Below are 13,940 nucleotides of genomic sequence, written 5' to 3' on the forward strand. Positions count from 1 at the left end.
GTGTATTCCCAGTCACATGAAATCCATAGATTAGGGCCTAATGAATTTATTTAAATTGACTGATATTCCTCATATGAACTGTAACTCAGTAAAGTCTTTGAAATTGTTGCATTTTGTGTTAATATTTTTGTTCGGTATAGTTACATTTGTAACAAAAAGGGCATAACAAAAAATCAACATCGAAGACAGTTCATTGAAAATTGTCTTCTCTAATGGGGACGTCTATTGGAATTGTCTTTCTGGGCTCGGCGTCAGTTAAACTGCAGTACCACCAGTCTCCTATGGGTACATGGGATGGCGTACTTCCCAACCGGAACCCTGGCCTCAAAACGTGATGACTTCAAATCCGCCTCAATTTCCGTTTCATTGACATACGGGAACAGGAACCACAACAGTAGCTGGCTGGTGGCCCAAAACATTGAGAAAAATCTATCTTTCAAAGGTTAGTGAAATGGGGGTTTATAATAATCTCACCTGCATATGGTGTGTCCCTCATCGGGCAGTCTGTCTGTCATCCTATATGAGCTAGCTAGCCGGTTAGCTAATGACGTCTAATAAAAGCTATCGTCTTTAGCTTGCAGTCTAGCTAAATCAGTCTTATTTAGCTATTCGATAACAGCAGGTAGATGGAGATGGATTGACAGAACTTAGATTAGCATCTGTATCCATGCTCGTGCATGATTCCCTTCGAGTCAATAGCCTCAGTTCCGGATTTAGTACTGTATATCACTGCTGTGCAGTGTCACAATAACACTCTACCCCACCACATCCAGGGCTTGTGCCTGAGTCCAACCTCCGTGGATGGAAGTGGAGATTGCGTTCGAGATGGGTCCTGAGAGAATCTTACCGAACTCTGAAGAGGAGCTAGGTCAGGAGCGGCCGTCGGACGCTGGGGTGCCTGAGGTGGGCGGGGAGTGGAGTGGAGAGGACGAGGGCGGTGTGGGAGACGAGGAGGATAATGGAGGTTACTATTACCAGCCACTAAACCAGGACCCTGATGGACTAAATGCTGCACCAGGGGACCATCCTGAGGATATGCCCCCAGTAGCAGAGCAACTGCAAGAAGTCCAGGAGAGAATAGAGGTATCGAACCCTATATTCTGAATATGATCAGTTTAGTTTTTCAATCAGTGTCATGTGTTTATCATCTCTATAAAGACAAGTCGGTGAAATGTTAGCTGTCATGTTGCTTGTCAAGACATTTATCAAACTTGATTTCTCCACAGTCGATGGGCTTGCATCTTCCCCAGCCCCCTCCCCCAGACGGTGATGAGGACCCAGAAGGAGCACACCGCAGCGCAGCCTCCATCCCCATGGATGAAGGTGAGTACGCAGCCTTGCTTAGTTCATCCATAGTACCCCTACATACAGGGGTCAGGGGGATACTCATACTTAGGATTGACCATAGCTCTTAGAATCAGGAAGTTTCAATCAAATGCTCTCTGAATGTAGTGCCTTGTACTGATGTCCATTCCTCTCCTTCAGACCACGTGGAGCTGGTGAAGAGGACCATGGCAGCAGTGGCCCTGCCCTCTCTGGCCATCCCGGCCTGGGCTCAGGAGATCTCAGACGACCAGTGGAAGGACATGGTCCAGCAGACGCTCCAGACTCGCCAAAGCTCAGAAGGCCTGAGGCTAGAGCGCAAATAAGACTCAATTGCCTCCTTCCATCAGTCTGTCTTTAACTCTGCATTTCACCAACACACTTACCCCAGGGGAGTCTGCGCTGAGGTCCTCTCTGAGCAGGTCTTAGGTGTCTCAATTCTCAAGAGATTGTGAACTCCTCTACGTCCAATTCTTATTAGATGATATCTCTGATGAATATTTGTTTTTCAAAGGAGGCTCTTGGTACCTACTACACCTTAATGTCATTTGTAGGGTTTAATGTGAAGGAGTTTGAATGAGTATAGTATATTTTGTCTCAGATCAGGCAAACTCTTACTGTTTCTGCTCTGGAAGAACTTGAATCAGTGTACTGGACTACATGAGGCTCAATGACAGATAAAGCACTATTATTCCCCCCCCCCCCCCAAAAGCTTCCTGAGACATTCCAGTGTACAGTCATACCACCCTTTCCAACACCAGATCGCCTTTGTTTGTTTTTGTGATTACCATATTATAATACTATTAAATCAGTCTTTGTTGAATGTAATATATGCACTGTCCAGTTTATTAGGTACACCACCCTGTTCACRAAAATTGATCGTTTCTACAGACAGTGAGTCATGTGGCTGTGGCTGGCTATATAAAGCAGGCATTCAGTTAAATGTTAGAATGGGCTAAGCGACTTAGAGCGTGGTATGATTGTCAGTTCCAGTATCTCAGAAACTGCTGCCCTCGTGGGCTTTTCACGCATAAGTGTTTAGGGCTTACTGAGAATGGAGCGACAAACAAGAACATCCAGTCAGCGACAGTCCTGTGTGCGAAAACATCTCGGAACACACAACTCTGGGATCCTTGTCACAGATGGGCAGATGCTAAAAACAAGAAGTGGCTCCTCCAGTGGGCATGCGATCACCATCACTGGACAGTTAGTGATTGGAAGAATATTGCCTGCTCCGACGAAACCTGGTTCCTGTTGCGTCATGCTAATGGCAGTCAGGATTTGGCGTAAGCATGAGGCCATGTACCTATCCTGCCTGGTGTCAATGGTAAAGGCTGGTGGCGGTGGTGTGCCGCCGTCCAATCTGCAGCAACTGCATGATGCTACAGCGTTAGCATGGACCAACATCCATGTGGTACGTTTCCAACTCAGAATCCACCCCCAGAATAATTCAGGCTGTTCTAGAGAGAAACGGGGCGCCGACCCGGTACAAGATGGGTGTACCTAATAAACTGGCCGGTGAGTATATGGGCGGCATAAATTAACAATTGAAATTTCCTAGTCTTTCTTGTACCATGAATTCTGCATAGGGTCATTAGCTAATTCAATCAATGATGGATATTGTTTGTGAGGATAACAGATTCCCAAACTCAATGGATGTCCACTATTTTTGACTTTATTTTGTTCTGTACATTCATGAACATCTGTACAAAATATGACTTTCATACTATGTAATGCTCTACCTAATTAAAGTACAACATATGTACATATGACCTGGAAAGCAGCTTAAGATTAGTGTCAGACCTGGGCAGGAGGGGGGGGAGGAGGGAGTGGTGTGGAGAGAGACCCTTTGTTTAAAAAGTCCTCTTCAGTTTGTGTGTGGTTGCTGGACAAACTGAGCCGTTTCATGTCATCACTCAACACCCAGCCATGGCATTGTAGTGCCCTGGTACAATGCTACCTATCTCTTGTAGTCTGGAATGTCTCAACAGCTACTTTTTGGAAGCATGGCCAATAGGAATGCATGTGCCTTGCTCAGTCATGTGAGAGAACAGTAATACATTATTTCTATTAAGAATGAATATTTAAAACTATATTGCGACTTATTGATATACTGCTTATAAATACAAATGTCTCATGCACAGGTAACATTTTCAAACCTCACCAGAAGACAATTTAGAGCATAGGTCTTCGGTGTAGACGAGACATGGCAAATCCAATCTGAGCKGATGAGATTTTTGTTCCACCGAGGGAGAATGTAGAGGTTATCGCTACTGTGATTACAAAAAAAGTGTATTTTTATGTGTAAGGATAAACATGTTAGGAATCCAACTCAGATGATATAAAAAAGCAGCTCCAAATAGCTTGGATTTAGACTGCTCTAACATTATTACTGTAAGGTCATGTTGAGGGAACTCTTTGGCAGCCAGCCTCTAACTAAGCATGTGTGAGATGACGACTCAATTTGCCCAGCAGCCTTAGGAGTGAGTAATCCCCCACTGGTGGGAGTGATTGACAGACAACTCAATAGACRAGACCATACGACAAAGAAATGACCTCACGCAGCAAGTGGAAGAAGACAAACCAGAAACAAAAGGAGGGAGGAGTAAGGGGGGGGTGAGTGGTAAAGCGATAAGTGGGATAAACCTACAGGACAAGGGAGTGGTAGGGGTGCAACCCTAAGCAATATACATTACAATATACAGTACACATTTGCAACAGTAACGGCAGCCTTTCCTTTCTCCCCCATATGTGCTAGTAAAGCAATTATAATTGTTTTGATCTGTAGATAGTCCTATGGAGGAGGATTGTTTTGATCTGTAGATAGTCCTATGAGGAGGATTGTTTTGCGCATTTCCATACACCATTCAAGTGCACGAAATCGTTTCAACTAAAAATATTGCTTAGGCTAGGAAAGAGACCTATTGAATCAAGCCGGTTTAGAGGAGAAAGGGGAATAGGATATTTTGTAGAGATTCCCTACACTTGAACCGAAATAACACTTTCCTTTCCGCAATGAGGCTACCTCAACAGAGGTGCATTTTCATCAATAAGAAACATAAATCCACAAACACATAMGATAGAAAGGCCAGAAGATGGCTACAGAGGAATAACTAAAGAGGCAGAGGGGATGTTACCCATTGGGACAGAAACATGAATAAACACAATATAATTATGAAGGAAGGAATGGATAACAATCATGACAGTCAGAGTCTGGACAGAGCAGAGTGAGAAGGTTATCTGTAAGAAAACTGAGAAAAGGATGGACGGACACTACAGCAGCTTATGGTTGCCTTTCCTAAAGACCAACAACTTGAGGACAACATTACCCTGACATCCTATCTTATTCTTATTGTGTTACTTTTGATTTTAGCCTACTTGGTAAACATTTTCTTCTTCTTGAACTGCACTGTTTGTTAAGGGCTTGTAAGTAAGCATTTCACGGTAAAGTCTACACTTGWTGTATTCGGCGCATGTGGCAAATAAAGGTTGATTTGATTTAACCGAATTATTTTCTGAGGTTTCTTTTTGACACAGCGACACAATTTTTTTTTTAGCTACACCTCCAGTTATAAAAATACAATACACATTTTTCAACGGGAGCTCTATTACAAGTTTAGACATTTGTTCAAAACTTATTCTCTTGTATGGACAATAGCTAATATATCCTTGTTTTGTATCTTCAAGTGCATTATAGTGGACCGGCCGGCTAGGAATTAACATATGAAAAGCCATATCAGTTCTGTGAACAAGTCTCAAAAACCGACCAAAACAAAAAACACCTCTTAGAGCAAGATGATGATTGTGATTGTTTTCTCATTGATTCTGACATATGCCGAGGGCCAGCCCTAGCCTTTTGGGGGAACTAGGTGAGATTTTGGTAGGGGGGGGTGGGCAGGGGGTGCACCTCGCGGGCAAAACAATAGTATAACTCATTCCACTCTTTTTGCCATGGGGAAGAGAGAAATGTGCAATTTTACAGCTAATTTCCTGCAATTCTACACATTTTGCCATGACTTATGCCATGTTAATATGATATCTATAGTTAAGGGGGCCCCCTGGAGGTCAGGGCCCCTAGGCAAGTGCCCTTCATGCATGGTCTCTAATTTGGCCATGATTACTACAAGTTTAGATAGCTGGGTAGACTAACTTACCATTCTAAAAAAAGTTAGCGGACATGGGCTAATTGAGTGACTGTCAGTGACTGACATAAGCGGAAAACGGCTGATGCACAACCAAATATCTCAATTGCACCTTGGGTATTCTACTATTCTAACACTCAACAGTAGATTAGAGCCCCGGACTGACTGCCCTGCATACACCAATTATCTAGGCTTACAATCATGCTATTAGCTTACGACTAATCAACAGGGAGAATGTAATTCAACAGAATGCTGTAAGGCCATGATTTAATGACGCAAAGAGGTGACTTCATGAAGCTACAACTACAGTACTAAAGAGTGAGAAAAAAMTGGTTCATGGAAGAGACTGACATACAGTAATTACATTAAGATAAAGGCAGCCATCTTGATTCCTAGTCCTCTCATGTCATTGCTTTGCCTTGTAAGCTTTGTGTCCCAGACTTCGCTTCCCCAAAATGTACTATGCTGCCTGGACATGAACTGAGAGCTAGGTAYATATATTATTTTTTAACAGAGCAGAACCAGTACTTCATCCAGACATCCAGCTAGACTAGAGCATGGCCCTATTATACACCAAACCAATCAGATAACCCACACCCCCTCACTCCAGACAAGCTAGCGGGACCACCACTCACTCGACTGCCCTCTATAGGTAATGCTTTGGTCGTTCCCTTTCAGCACAGCAGATCACAGTAAGAGGGCAACCAAAACCAATCCGAAAGGAAACAGAAACAAAACAAAGAAACATGCGTCACAGATGCTTACACTTAATACTACTGTTGTATAATGGTTGTCCTCGTGCAACCTAACAAAATCGGCCCACTGTAGTCAAGTATTCGTGAGTATTTGGAAGTTGGAACAATTTGTACGTCTGTGTGTAGATCTGTATGTTCCTATGTGTGCGTATAGGCGTGTGTGTGTTCTTGTCTAACTCTGATGGCCCTGGTTTTCTGCAGATGGGGCTCTCCGGCAGAGATGGAGGGGGAGGAGAAGCGGAGGCGAAGAGGTGGCTGTCAGGTGTACAGTAGGCGACTGTTTGGACGAGAGACGGACAGGAGGGGGGGTTGTGGGGGGAGTTAGGCATGGAGGGTGCCACTGCTCCCTGGTCAGAGGGCCTCCTCGTTGGCCGTCAGGTACTCCTCTGCTCGCTTGTGTTGCTCCAGGGCTTTTATAGTGTACACGTCCTGCGGCAGCTCCGACTTCCGCCGCATCAACACCTTGTCTTTCTTGATGTCCTTCATCCCCTATGGAAGAATATACGTAGAGCAAAGTGAGACTGTTAGTTCGAGGCCATATCCAACACAGCAATGAAACCTCTCAAACGGACAGACGGGGTCTGGTGAATTCTGAAACGAGTTGAAGAATTCGTTTACAACTTCAAAAACGTAGAAAGACAAAAAGAAATGAACGTGTGAAACAAAAGTGTTGATTTTTCTTGATTCATTGATTGGCTGGTAGGTGTATTAATACTAGGCTGGGACAACAGCCTGCAGGGTGTACTGTATGTGGCTACGGGGGGTGTGAGTACATACCTGTGATTCAACAAATATAGGCCTTGACGATTCATTGATTAGTAAGTAGGTGTGTTAGTAAGTTACTAGGCTGGGAAAAAAGCCTGCAGGTGGGCGTATGTAGAGAGTGGTGTACCTCGACGTGTGCTGGTAGTTGTACCTGTGTGGCCTCTGTCTCGACAGTCTTCTTCAGCAGCTGAATGTCCTCAGCAGTGGGCGTCTCCGTCTCCATGGAGTACAAGGGCACCCCTCCCAGACTCTCATTGTACATCATGTACTGGAAAATTACAGATAGAAACAAATGAGTTGGATCTGGTCTGGATACCGACTGTGAAACACACCCACGAATGTACCAAGATCAACGTCAGACAGCCCATTGAATTCAGTAAGAAAAGAAGCAGACCTCTTCTTGTGGGTGGAGACCAGGTCGGAGTTTGGTAACCTGCAGATAAAGCATAGGTTAAACGACAGATATTTCCTCTCCCCCAGTCAGACACTAGGCAGGTTTCCATTGACCCAGGTTTAATTGACAAACGCAATGTCGCAACAACAAAGAAACATTGCGACGTGTAATGCAAACAGCAGCTATCAGAGAAATGTTCTATCCGTTTTTTTCATTTGTCAAACTTTCCTTATTGCGACAAATGATGGAAAGTCTTTTGCAAATAAATGATTGCTGAATCATTTTTGAAGGGACGCAGGGCACGTCAGCACGTGACTACAAAGCTCCACTCCACATTTATTTTCTAAATGCCTACTGCTTTCTACATCTATATTTCAACTTTAAAAATGATGTTTCTATGCAGGACAACGATTGTCTTGACTTTCAAGAATGCCCGAATTGCTTTGCCTTGCTTTTCTGGTTGGCAGGATGCAAGTTTCACCATTTAATTATATCAGATCTACAGTAGTGGAAGTCTCACCATGCCACGGACCGATGCCATACGCTTGCACATTCGAATTATTAGAATATGGCAAATATTAGTCAATTCTTGCATTCTTACCATGCTGGCTTTTGCGGGCTACGTGACACGAAACAGATAGGTGGGAGGCCATACAGGCTGTTTGCAAATGTATTAATTGCCTAAATGGAGAATAGAAACACTTCAACCATCATTTTGTATTTGAAAATCTGGGTTTTTGCTGATTTAGTTGTTGTTGTGGGGGTGGGGTCATTACATCCAGCTGTTTTTAATAAACACAAGACAGTTACGGTAAATGGTAACACACCGTAGCAGGCAATTGTGGCATCTATTTTCTATGCGAACGTTCGAAAATGTTAATGGAAACATAGCTACCAACACACACACGCATATCTAGGATACATTCACTAAAGCACAATTCCTCTTAATTAAATATTCAGCTCTTTGTTCCTGAGCCCTTGGAGCTGGGAATCAGTCACGAGAGATGATCAATGGTGATAATTAGATGTGTCTGGAACAAAAGGACTTTATAAAGTCAAATTAATTCGAGCATAACCCTGTTTAAAACCCCCCAAAAAAACTCCTCCACCTCTTACTGTACAGACAATTTCACACACAACCATAGCAACATAATTACTGAGGACCGGAGTTTTTTCTCCCTTTCAGTTGCTCCTGGCGACAATGATATTATGGAATGTATTTGGAGAATAATGAGACAGGAAGCGTGTTGCTAGGGACCATTCTTTTGATACTACATACAACACACTATTATGCAGTGTCCATCTACAAATGTCTAATGTGGAAATAAATAGCATAGTCTAATTTCCTGAGCCTACTCCCTGGAACAGTGTGATGTGAATGGTCCATAATGCATGTGGATGGGGTTGTGTTGTTTTTGGCATCCTGCAGTAGGGATCACCTGAGGGTTATGCTTGGCCAGCTCCTCGATCTTGTGCCAGACCTCCTCACGCTCCTTCAGCTTGTACTTCTCTCTGAAAACACATCAGCAGCAAAAACAACTTTGAGTTGGAGCCAACCAGGAAATGAGCTGGCTTGGCATTTTACTGTGCTTTGAGGGAGAGGATCAATAGTTCTACATGGGAAAAAAGAGAAGTCGCTGATTTAATAGAGGACCATGCAGATCTCTGAGCATGCCCAGTGGACTCACTTCTGTTTCTCAGCCTTGTACTGCTGGGTGCAGTCATCAAACAGCTTCTGGTTCATCTCCATGAAGAGCTTCAGGGCGTTGTAGATCAGCCCATGGATTGTCCTAGACATAGGAATGGCATTTAACACAATGCAATATGTGCAGGTTAACATACAATGAATCATTGAAATGGATCTTTCAGTGAGTGCTGGACATACATTTTTTTCTGGATTATATTCAAAAGGATCAAGTATCCCATTTTTTAGGGGGAGAAAAATATTTCTGCACAAAGGGCATTATCTGTTCTTCCATTACAACAATGAATTCTTCTCTCAAAATGCGAACCCAGCTATGACAAATAGTTGCCAGGCTTGTTTTGGAGGCACATCAGTTCAGCAGGAGCATTGATCTTTTAAATTGACTTGGATGCAGGGGTCATACTTGTTCCAGTGGCTCTTGGAGTTCTTGTAGAGAGCAGGGAACATGATGGGGAGGATCTTGGCGGCATTGTCACTGATCAGACTCATGATGTACTCGTTGTTCCAGTAGTACAGCGCCCTCTCTGCCACCTTGAGCACCCAAAAAAGGAGGCCATCAGAAAATACGCCCCTTGTAATCTACCAAGGCAGTCTTCTTCCATTGTGGGTACGGTATAGTTCCTGTTTCTTGTTCACGACAGAATATCGCACATGATTCTAAGACAAATTACTTTCTAATTGGCATGATGTTATTTTTTCCTTCCTGAAGGCAATGCCATATTATTCTGTTATGTTTGGGCCAGTGAAGCTGAATGAGTAAACACAGCAGTGTGAGTGAGCATGAGGCAGGTCGTAGTGTACCTGGAAGTGTGGACTGGAAACACACTTGGCCAGCTGTCTGAACAGCGGCTCCATGACCTTGACGAACTCAGACGGCTCGATGACGTCCAGGATCTCCTCCAGCTCGTTGAGGAACATCACCTCTTTGGGGCTGTGGGTCTTTGGCCAGAACTTCAGCAAGCCCATGATCACCTGGGGGGGGGGTCAAATCATTTACACAACATTAACATTCACTCTGTATATAAAACCATATATTACCCAGCTAAGAACCTTTGGCTGACAATTCCCATTTGAAGACGTGCCAAACTCACCGGTTCAGTTAGACTGCTGTCCTTTTCCAAGAACTGCACGACGCAATACGCCAGCTGTGGAGAGAGATAGACGAGTCGTGCGAGTAAGTGCATTTCAGCAGGAGCTGATATAGGAGAGTCATGTCTGACCCTCACACTGTGTGAGGGAGGGGGCCTTTCAGAGCACTATGGTACCTGTGGGTGGTAGACGCTGAGTGACTTCACTTTGTGAAGCGGCAGCAGCACYCGAATCAAGAACATTTTGTGCTCCTCTTTCAATGGCAGGGCAAAGCCGTTGATTATGCTGGGGATAAAGGACAAGGGAAGACTTGTTTTAGATTAATCTTTTTTTATTTATTTTTTATTGTAAAAGAGATTATGTGTTGACGGGATAGTACACCGTGCACTCACCTTCCTAARATTTCTAAGAGCTCGGCGATTCCATTGTGATGCTCGGTTTCATATATAAACCTGCAATATGAGAGCAGGCCAAGGTCAACTAAAATGACACAGACAACAGATATACTGACACGTTTTCTACATACAACCTCAACATTTGACAACCTTGCAGGTCTTCTGTGTTGCAGTTACATGATCTATTCTCCACAAGGACTGACAGACTCTCTCAAACTCTGAATAGATTTCAATGGCGAGACAGACACATCGAAATAGAATAACTAAAAACAGGCATCCCACCCCCGAAACAAGTCAACGTCCTGTGCCGGGTGGACCGCCAGCCACATGGAGTGTACCTGTAATTCTATTTCTATGGAYCGACATACCTGGGGTGAAAGGAGGTATAAAAATCCATATCTCTCACCTGTAGAATATGTTGTTGATCTGTCTGCGGATGTAGGCCCGGAGACCCAGGAACTTGCCGTAGATCCTGTGGAGGATGGTTTTCAGGAAGTCCCGCTCCCTGGGGTCTTCACTGTCAAACAGCTCCAGTAGCTGTGGGKACGAGGCATGATCAGGCATCTAATGTGTCAAACATCAATGCATCGGTATTCGAGAAACTAGCACTGTATTCAATACAAAAATACAAAAATGGGATGCTTGCAATTGTAGGAGTAAAAAAACTTGAAAATCAGGCAAAGGTCGAAAATACTCCTCATCAGACAAAACACACACGACTTTCATTGACCAACACGCTGAAGTGTTCAAGACAACGTAGCACACAGTATCATGTGGTGCGGTGAAAACAAAATTAGATTGCTATGAGATGTCATAGCGGCTGGGTCTCCCCATAACATAATGCAAAGCAATGCGTGTTTGGAGCCCACGCCAGCACTCAAAGTGAGTAGGCTGACTAAAGTCCTTATTAATATTCATTCCCAGCAGCGGTGGATGGGAAGCATCATGTGGTCAGATGGAGAAGAGTGATCCCCGCTAATTCCCTCTCAGCTCTCTCTACTGTGTGGGAGGGAGACGGAAGCTGGCCAGGGTATGAGTAAACACATACACAGACACTTAGAAATTCTACACACACATCACTCGATGGCTACCACCCGGTTTCTCAACCCTGCACCTTTGAGGCTGCTGCCCTATATACATAGACATGGAATCACTGGTAACTTTAATAAATGGAACACTAGTCACTTTAATAATGTTTCCATACTGCTTTACTCATTTCATATGCGTATGCTGTATTATATTCTACTGTATTTTAGTCAATGCCACTCCGACATTGCTCGTCCTAATATTTATATATTTTTTTGTATCGTTGTGAATTATAAATACTACTGCACTGTTGGAGCTAGCCTTTCGCTACAAGCCTTTCGCTACCCCCGCAATAACCTCTGCTAAATATGTGTGASCACTAAAATGTGATTKRATTTCATACACACACGTAAACAGCATCATTGCTGACTGCCTGGGCGCTAGGATTTTACGCATATTGCCAAGTAGTGGCAGATTTAGACACTGATAAGTGCCTAAATTGGAACGCAGTGGCTGTACAGTAACATGCTAGAAATGACGTCAGAGCTCAGGCTCTGCGCGTCACAGCGCGGTGTGTGTTTTGACGGACAGCCGATCTGAACCTGAGCGCCGCACGCGACAAGTAGTTCCCGCCCCTCCCGTGAATTGGACAACTTTTGCAAATCTTTTGTTGTCGGAGTGAGGGAAATGCTGTAAAATGAAGAGGACTCAATGGACTTTGAAAGATGAGACCTTGAGGATTACAAYAAATACCCCTTTGATGTCATACAAGCAAGCCAAATACACATTTCCATATCGTAAAACTCATGTCGTAACGTTTTCGACCACTATGCTCGACGTGCAGTTTACAAGATGACATGGCGTCATACCCGGAGTAGTTCTGAACAGAACGAGCCCGTTTGTCTATTGTGAAGAAAATGTGCCGCAGAACACACACCTGAATATGCACTCATGACTTTTGCTTCTATTCGCACCAATATTACAATCTGTTTCTCTGAATTGTCTTTTGAAAGCCTAACACTAAGATCTAGTCATGTTGGCAATAGAACAAGCTTTTCAACAATGCCCACCTGACCCAGATTGCCATTTTTGGACGACGTAAACAACAGTAATTGTGTGATGGCGGGGATGCAGGGTTGTGTTCCAAACAAAACAATATTAGTGTACTTGCTTTAGTTGCTCAACGGCATAGCTAGGAGAGCCCAAAAAAGCACCTTATCGTTGGAGACGTGTCTTTAAGTCATAAAAGTGCATTGCAATTGCTTAGGAAATGTGCACAGTTTGGAGAGGTGTGTGGCCATTTGGAGACACCAGTTAGTCCTCTCACTCAAAGCCTTGTCATTATTTTGTCTTATGTTGCACCWACCAAACATTTCCTAGGAATAGTCTTATATTACTGAATGTATCCAGAGGTTTTTCACATTTCGTTATCAACAAATGTGGCAAAAAAGTGCAGTAAATGTAAAATGCACATAATGTCCTCAACTTTGGTCTAATAATTTCACCATAATCTCCAAACTATTATTTTGTAAAAAACATTTCAATTTAGCTCTATCCATATAGGTCAAGTCCCACGAGTGTAAAGGGTTAGCTATTTCAACAGCTCAGAAGTTACAGGGAGCACAGTTTGTGTTGTACCCAGAGGGATACTTACAGACAGTACAAACTTTTGGTCAATGTATTTTTTGGCGACATTAGGCTGGAAATCAGGGGACTCCAGGAACCGTAAGAAGAATTCATACACCAGCTGGAGAGAAGAAGCAAAAGAGGACAAACGTTGGTGTGATTTGAGGCTGACAATACTGCATGGAAATAACTTTTTTCTAGTCTTAAAATTCAAAAATTCAAGAAAATAACAAAAACGTCACCTGTAGGTGTGGCCAAGCAGCCTCCAGTGTGGGCTCGTCCTCTTCTGGGTCAAACTCAGCCCCCGTGGGGTTGGACGATGGTGGTAGGGTCCTGAACAGGTTGATTGAAAACTGAACAAGGCAGAGGAGAGGTGTCAGTCAACATGTCAACAATCAACAACGCTAAAGCTATCATCCGATTGCACATTTAGGAAAACACAGCACAATCCATCCGATAGTCTTATACCACACAAAAGGAATGACATTCATTAGATCAGAGCACAAATCAATTTGACAAACGGGTGGTGTCGAGAGAGGACCCAAGTGGGCCCTGGTAGAAGCCGTTTAGGTTAGCCCTGCTAACACTGCCACTGGGAGAGCTGCAGCTGAGCAGCATCCTTCTGCCAGCATCCCTGCAGCTAACATAAAGCAACGCTTCCCCAGCACCTAGTTCCTGTCTGGGCCTGAGAATGCCACCGCACAGAGCCCCTCTGGCACT

At 43.8% G+C, this 13,940-nt stretch overlaps 2 protein-coding genes across 2 annotated transcripts in view; one reads left to right on the top strand and one right to left on the bottom strand.

Moving 5' to 3' along the window:
- The first annotated feature begins 318 nt into the window (after positions 1 to 318).
- On the top strand, positions 319 to 2,151 carry LOC111978227 (male-enhanced antigen 1). The gene is made up of 4 exons (XM_024008173.2): positions 319 to 442; positions 774 to 1,083; positions 1,227 to 1,323; positions 1,486 to 2,151. The coding sequence occupies exons 2-4, from the start codon at positions 802 to 804 to the stop codon at positions 1,647 to 1,649; spliced, it is 543 nt and encodes a 180-aa protein (XP_023863941.1). The 5' UTR covers positions 319 to 442; positions 774 to 801; the 3' UTR covers positions 1,650 to 2,151.
- Positions 2,152 to 2,982: 831 nt separating this feature from the next.
- Positions 2,983 to 13,940, bottom strand: part of LOC111977911 (serine/threonine-protein phosphatase 2A 56 kDa regulatory subunit delta isoform-like) — a 50,228-nt gene continuing 39,270 nt past the window's right edge. Inside the window, 13 exon segments of the mRNA XM_070448693.1 lie at positions 2,983 to 6,709; positions 7,113 to 7,253; positions 7,380 to 7,418; positions 8,819 to 8,891; positions 9,068 to 9,169; positions 9,488 to 9,615; positions 9,886 to 10,056; positions 10,176 to 10,229; positions 10,350 to 10,458; positions 10,566 to 10,625; positions 10,975 to 11,105; positions 13,249 to 13,341; positions 13,463 to 13,573. Coding sequence (XP_070304794.1) covers positions 6,572 to 6,709; positions 7,113 to 7,253; positions 7,380 to 7,418; positions 8,819 to 8,891; positions 9,068 to 9,169; positions 9,488 to 9,615; positions 9,886 to 10,056; positions 10,176 to 10,229; positions 10,350 to 10,458; positions 10,566 to 10,625; positions 10,975 to 11,105; positions 13,249 to 13,341; positions 13,463 to 13,573 — 1,350 coding nt within the window. The 3' untranslated portion in view covers positions 2,983 to 6,571.

Source organism: Salvelinus sp. IW2-2015, linkage group LG18, assembly GCF_002910315.2.
Source record: "Salvelinus sp. IW2-2015 linkage group LG18, ASM291031v2, whole genome shotgun sequence".
Classification (NCBI taxonomy): domain Eukaryota; kingdom Metazoa; phylum Chordata; class Actinopteri; order Salmoniformes; family Salmonidae; genus Salvelinus; species Salvelinus sp. IW2-2015.

What these genes read in the sequence shown, in the direction of transcription:
- LOC111978227 (XM_024008173.2), top strand. Translation starts at nt 802, where the DNA reads ATGGAAGTGGAGATTGCGTTCGAGATGGGTCCTGAGAGAATCTTACCG. An exon ending in AAGTCCAGGAGAGAATAGAG is followed by an intron (nt 1,084 to 1,226) that starts GTATCGAACCCT and finishes ATTTCTCCACAG; the next exon opens with TCGATGGGCTTGCATCTTCC. An exon ending in CTCCATCCCCATGGATGAAG is followed by an intron (nt 1,324 to 1,485) that starts GTGAGTACGCAG and finishes CCTCTCCTTCAG; the next exon opens with ACCACGTGGAGCTGGTGAAG.